At 41.3% G+C, this 7,137-nt stretch overlaps 1 protein-coding gene across 2 annotated transcripts in view; it reads left to right on the top strand.

Annotated features, from left to right (window-relative positions):
* The first annotated feature begins 1,119 nt into the window (after positions 1–1,119).
* Positions 1,120–7,137, top strand: part of LOC140200747 (neuromedin-S-like) — a 28,608-nt gene continuing 22,590 nt past the window's right edge. The window contains exons 1-3 of one of the 2 annotated variants that reach the window (XM_072264341.1): positions 1,120–1,334; positions 6,018–6,073; positions 6,189–6,239. In XM_072264341.1, the coding sequence (XP_072120442.1) occupies positions 1,271–1,334; positions 6,018–6,073; positions 6,189–6,239 (171 nt within the window). In that variant the 5' untranslated portion in view covers positions 1,120–1,270. The remainder of the gene's footprint in view (positions 1,335–6,017; positions 6,074–6,188; positions 6,240–7,137) is intronic. The other variant, XM_072264340.1, reaches the window with a different exon arrangement.

Raw genomic sequence — 7,137 nt, 5'->3', positions numbered from 1 at the left:
CTGTCCGTTCCACTGAGTGATCCGTCTCGTTTTATCCTCCCAGCGGCCGGCAGAGACAGAGGCCCATACAGCTGGAATTCCCAGCAATTCTCGGATCGTCAGGCGGGAGAGTCGGGAGCAGAACCCAAGTTACGGACAGTCGCCTCCAGCAGCAGTAAGACCAGTGTTTCTTCCTGACTCCCCTTGCTTTTTGATAAACCTTGTCCTGTTCCTAGTACTTCAGTGTCTGTGTCTTGCTTTTGGGTCTGCCATCAACGCCCCCTTATGACACTTCTAACACTTTCACCTTCTGTGTAGTTCTGCTTTGCCACTTGGCTCTTTGCCTTGGCTTTGTAATTGAGGATAATTAATATAATTATTCTAACTTTACCTTATTTGGGAATCCTGGAAGTATTTTGTATTTATCTGTCAATTAATTTCCTTCACTTTTGGGTCTTGCGGCACATGAAATTGAATAATGTGTTCCCTGATGACTTCTCTTTGTGTCACCTTCCTGTCAGCTTGAAGCAATTTGGTCATTCTCCTCTCACCTCTCAGAACTGCTCTTCAGCGGATGGAATGTTTTTGGTTTTTTTTTGCACCCTTCTCTATAAATCCTGAAGACTGTTGTGCATGAAAATCCCAGGAGGCCAGCAACCTCTGGGCTACTCAAACCACCCTGCCTGGCACCAGCAATCGTTCCACGTTCAAAATTACTTCGATCACATTTCTTTCTGGTGCTGATGTTTGGTCTGAACAAGGACTGAACCTTTTGACTATGTATGTGTGCTTTTATGCATTGAGTTGCTGCCACATGATTGGCTAATTAGATATTTACATTATGGACCAGGTGTACGGGTGTACCAAATAAAGCAGCCACTGATTTACACTGATAAAAAGGAGGACTGTAGTAAGACACATCATAATGCAACAGGCTTCTGACTCAGAATAGAGGAATCTTGGGTGACATTTGATTAAACTCCCCTCTGCGTAGTAAAAAGACAGATTTTATTCCTAATTTTATTAATTTTTTTAAAGCTACGACTGCTCGAAGCGTGCCGGGGATCAGCTGGGATATTGCTTTATAAATAAGAAAGCAGTGTGATATTTATGCGGCAATTGGGTTGCCCGCTGGGCGTTGATTAGACGCCTCGGTGCAGGAAGTGAAATACTATAAATTCACATCTCGTCACAGAGTTTTCAGTAATCACAACACTACTGCGAGTAAAACCATGCTGAACTAACGCTCCGACAAGGCAATAACCTGAGACCATCAGGAAAAATCGTCGAAATGAAGAGCAGTTCTCAAATGCAGATTATCCTGGTCGTCTGCTGTTTGAGTACTTTCAGCTCAGGTGCGTCGCTTTTCAAGTTACTTTTAAGTTTAAGGATGTACAGTAAAACATTACATTTTTTTTAGGTTTTCCAAACTGAGCTTAAAATGCAGATGTTACGCAAAAGTGGTACATTCACTTCACGAAGAACAATGCCTATCCTGACTGTACAACAGTTTAATTTACCAGAATAAACTGTCAAATCACATTTTCACCATCCAGACTTTTGTGTTAGGTTGAAGTTTTGATGTACAACTTTCCGAGGTTAATTACTTCAGATAATGCCGTTGCTCTATGGAAGTATGGTTGCCAAGGACGATCTCTATCAGTGACTGTATTGCGGTCGGTGGTTAAAGTAAGATTTTGACACATTATGTTATTCTCAGCCCCAGGGAAGATGGGGCCAAGCAGGCAACTGATCTTATTGACTTCATTGTATCGTGTTAGAGATGTTTGCCATTAAAACTTGCAGCTATAGTTAGATTTTTATGCGACGTTAGCTTGGAAAATTATTTTGATCCGAATATTCACCGTGAGGCGATAATAATGGATATTACACTTAAGGGGAATGCGCTCAGTTTCATTTTGGATTGGAAAGGAAAAACTTGCAAGCTTTTGCCACCAAATCAAACGCACCAGAGTTTAAAGGAATAAGTTTGGGGAATATAATATGTCCTGTTTAGATCTGACCCATCTAGTTTCGGAAAGAGAACGCCGGGAGAACGCAATAGTTTGTGGATTCATAAATAAATAACTCGTCGCTACAACCAACATGCCTATCAACACTAATCTCATTTGGCAGCGATTGTCTCATTTCCCTTTACCTTTCTTTTCCATGTACCTGTCCAAATGCCCTTGAAGATTATAATTGTACCTGCCTCTCTCACGCTTCTGGCAGCTCCCTCCGTAATTCCATCGTCCGCCACGTCCCTTTATTTCTCTCTTATTATTTGTGTAAAGATGTATAGATCCCAAGATATTTGTCAAAAACTACGGTCATAAATTCCGTATTATAACTGTTTTGCAGTTAATGCATAATAATCCCCCATACATAGTATTGGTTATAATGCTCTCTCAGATTTCAACCTCCTATCAATTATTTAGATTACCTAAACACCAATCGTGGGACAGGTAAGATGAAACACTGGTCACCAAAGATACGTGGTACCTTCTTGCGTACACACAAGGAAATTAAAAATGAGTCATTACTGCAGTGGAGGGACCATGCCTTTAAGAGTTTCTCAATCATTATGCCATTCAATAGATTTAAATAAAACAAAGTAGGTTTTTATGAGCTATTTTGGGTGAAATTATTGCAGCGCAAGAAGGTATGAGTGGACAATTATTTTCCTCAATTCTATTAGAAACTTGTAAGTGATTTTAAATACATTCTCTGCTTTTTGCTTTCACTTTTCTACTAAGAATATTATGAGAATCTGTTGATGAAGCTTTTGGGATGTGTATCTCCTGTTGGAAGCAAATTAGGATTGCTTTTGTACTGAAATTATTATTTGTGTTGCCTTTTCTGAGTTTGCATCACCAGTGTAACTGAACCTGTTTGATGTCATATAGTATACGTGAACTTTACAGATCAATTTTTTGGTTCATGGATGCATTGCCAGCGGTTCTTCAGTAATCTGATGGCCACTGTTTGAAAAATATCTCCATTAATCACAACTCCCTCATTCGCTCTCAATCTCCTGCAATCTCAGCAACTCATCACCATTTCCTCATTCTACCTCTCTTCCCATTCTGAAAACTCTCTTTTCTTTAGATTTTATTTTAAGACAACAAACCAGCTGAACAAAAGGAATTAAAAACCATACATACCCTCCTCCCTCCAAGTAACCCAGCTCACAATCACAGGCAGGTACAGCACTGGAACTTTGGGGACTTGCAATGATGGAGACGGTGTCGCAATGGGTTGTTCAAACATACGAGTCTGTGTATTCTGATTTCTTTCTCAACACGTGTGTTCTTTTATTCTCTCACTCCATCCTCCTGCCACCCCACTAGGAATAGGGTTCCCCTTGTCCTCACCTACCACCCCACCAGCCTCTGGGTCCAACATATTATTCTCCATAACTTCCACCACCTCCAACGGGATCCCACCAGTAAGCACATCTTTCCCTCCCTCCCCCCATTTTCCGCAAGGATCGCTCCCTATGTGACTCCCTTGTCCATTCGTCCCCCCCAACCCTCCCCACCGATCTCCCTCCTGGCACTTATCATTGTAAGCGGAACAAGTGCTACACATGCCCTTACACTTCCTCCGTTACCACCATTCAGGGCCCCAGACAGTCCTTCCAGGTGAGGCAACACTTCACCTGTGAGTCGGCTGGGGTGATATACTGCGTTCGGTGCTCCCGATGTGGCCTTCTATATATTGGCGAGACCCGACGCAGACTGGGAGATCATTTCGCTGAACACCTACGGTCTGTCCACCAGAGAAAGCAGGATCTCCCAGTGGCCATGCATTTTAATTCCACGTCCCATTCCCATTCTGATATGTCTATCCATGGCCTCCCCTACTGTAAAGATGAAGCCACACTTAGGTTGGAGGAACAACATTTTATATTCCATCTGGGTAGCCTTCAACCTGATGGCGTGAACATTGACTTCTCGAACTTCCGCTAATGCTCCACCTCCCCCTCGTACCCCATCCGTTATTTATTTACATACACACATTCTTTTCCTCTCTCTCCTTTTTCTCCCTCTGTCCCTCTCACTATACCCCTTGCCCATCCTCTGGGTTTTCCCCCCCTCCCCCTTTTCTTTCTCCCTGGGCCTCCTGTCCCATGATCCTCTCATATCCCTTTTGCCAATCACCTGTCCAGCTCTTCGCTCCATCCCTCCCCCTCCTATCTTCTCCTATCATTTTGGATCTCCCCCTCCCCCTCCCACTTTCAAATCTCTTGCTAGCTCTTCTTTCAGTTAGTTCTGACAAAGGGTCTTGGCCCGAAACGTCGACTGCACCTTTTCCTAGAGATGCTGCCTGGCCTGCTGTGTTCACCAGCAAATTTGATCTGTGTTGCTGTTCTTTTATTATCTGGTTCTTCATATCACTAGCTAAATTTTCTTCCTTTTACTTAGACAATAAGACTCTTGAAACTGCAGTGAGAGTGGAATAAGATTAGGGAAATGCCCTAACAATGCACTGTCACAAATGTAATCTATGCAAATAGAAGTTTAGATATAGAGACACTGTGTACACTAGCGGCTAGATAATCCATTTCCCTCGACAGCTACCGCCTGACCCTCTCTAGTTCCTCCAGCAGTCTATTTTTCTCTCCAGATCCCAGTATCTGCAGTCTCTTGTGTCTCCGCTAGATTAGAAAAGGTATCTACAAATGGTTGCTTAAGGGCACAATAACTCAGGGGTTTGGAAAAAGGGATTGCTGCTGCGGTTAAAGACTTTAAAGGTCCAAGCTACTGAAAAAGACTTGTAAATCAGGAGACGTAAGATGCTTAACAAAGCCTGTGAACTATGACAGTATATTTACGATAAGTCTTAAAGCGTCATGTAATGTATGGATTGATGTGAGATGCCCCAGCCGTTACCTTTCAGGATATTGGTGTCTATTACAGTCATTCTGTAGTAGAGACCAATGCCACAAACATAACTGACACACTGATGTTAAATTGCTGCAGTCAGTCCAGCGTATCCAGTATCTTGTACCAATCTAGCACATATTTCTATCATACTTTCACGTCATCTTAGGTTTTGCAGTCAATCAATTACCTTTTTCCTACAATTGTAGCATCGTTACTTAAATATTATAATAATCGCTGTGAGCATTAGCTTCAACTTATTTGGTAACACTCATACTACTTGAGTGGGGAAAGTTGTGGGTTCATACACCTGTTGTTATACGGCAACAGCTTTCAGATAGGATATTAAACCACCAGAAGGTTTCATGAGTCTTTTAAATTTGTTCTCTGATTGGTCATTCTAAGCACGTTCATAGTTCTCCATCTCTATTTCGGGTTCTTTTTGACATCTGTGACAGTGAGTTTCCTGAAGACGAGAAAGCAGTTTCAAATTACCCAACGCACAAAATGTCCCCAATAGAAGCATGGCGGCCTTCCAAATTGTAGCCATCAGGGACAGGCACACAAGATAGCCATGCAGATAATTTTTAATTATTCTTTTTAACCATTATCTAAAACTGGAATAGAGACATCAAGGCCCCATCCATTCCCCTGCCATCTCACCTGCAATTTAAATCAATCTTTGCTTTCTTTCCCAGCTTTGAAGAAAGCTCTTCAAACAGAAATATTAACACTATTTCTCTTCTAGCAGGTGCTGCCTGACCTGCTGTTTATTTCCATATTCTCTATTTCAATTTAAGCGAATCATGGCTGTTCCCGTATCTAAAATCCAATTTGCCACCTGATCCCCATACCTTGGGATGTGCTTCATATCCAAAACCTATTAGTCTCACTCCAAAATGTAATCCCATTTCCTCATCAGATTATCCACCACAACTCTTAGGATCATCCATCAGGGAACTGTCAAAGTTTATAACAGATTCAATTGAAAGCTTCTGGTTATTTATGAGATTTATTTCACTTCTAATATTTTCTTTTAATGATATTTTCAACCACATCCACTTTCCATGTTAGCCAGTATTGTTATATTTAGAGTTAATGCACATTCCTTGATCATTTGCTTCAGTCACACTTATTTCTTGCTGTTGACAGGCTCACCACATCACTTCCAAGATTACTCTGAAGAATGGGACAATAACAGGGCAGAGGTATTACAAATGACTTTAATTAATATTTTGTGCCTAACTTCACTCATAAATTACATTCTCCAGGGCTGCACAATGTAATTTAAATGTACTTGTGATTTTGATTTCTCCTTTACAGAATTTGGCTTTGTGCTTCACTCACTTGAGAGCGCTTCAAATACAGCCTCAGGTAAAAATAACAATCCTAAATTTATCTATGAAAACATAGGTGAGAATTTTTTAATCAATGAAATATTTGATGGTGAATTATTCTTCTTAGAAATTGCAATACAATAAGGACATTTTGTTTCTAATCATTAATCTCTTTCTCTTAGGCAAACCCTTGGGTTATGGATAATCTTTTTTCACGCGAGTTCTGAGGTCAAAGTTCAAAGTAAATTTATTATCAAAGTACATGTGTCACCATATACAGCCGTGAGATTTATTTTCTTGCAGGCATACACAGTAACTCCAAGAAATACAATAGAATGAACGAAAGATCATACCCAATCGGACGGACAAACAACCAGTGTGCAAAAGGCAGCAAACTGTGCAAATACAAATGAAAATAATACTAATAATGAATAAGTAAGCAATAGATACCGAGAACATGAAATGAAGATTCCTTGAAAGTGAGCCCATGGGTTGTGGGAACAATTCAGTAATGTGTTGAGTGAAGTTATCCCCTCTGGTTCAAGATCCTGATGGTTGAGGGATAATAACTGTTCCTGAACATGGCAGTGTGGACTCTGAGGCTCCTGTACCTACTTCCTGATGGCAGCAATGAGAAGAGAGCATGGCCTGGATGGTGGGAGGGATGGAAGTTTCTGATGAAGCCATTTTAGGTCCCACAGGTATTTCCATTGTGGGGAAGGATTACTTGACAGAGTGGATGTGCGGGTGGTTGAGCAGTGGCGAGTTCTTTCCACTATTCGTACTGAGCGTCTGTCTGCTCCCAAAGAAGGACTTGAAGTTTGCAATGCCATCCAGAATACAGCTTCTCCACTTTGAGCAATTATGAGTAGGATTCCCGTGAGCTGATTGGTAATGTTACATGGGCTTTTACCATGATTGACTGGGCCACTATT

Source organism: Mobula birostris, chromosome 7, assembly GCF_030028105.1.
Source record: "Mobula birostris isolate sMobBir1 chromosome 7, sMobBir1.hap1, whole genome shotgun sequence".
NCBI lineage: Eukaryota > Metazoa > Chordata > Chondrichthyes > Myliobatiformes > Myliobatidae > Mobula > Mobula birostris.
This window is presented reverse-complemented; position numbering and strand designations above follow the sequence as displayed.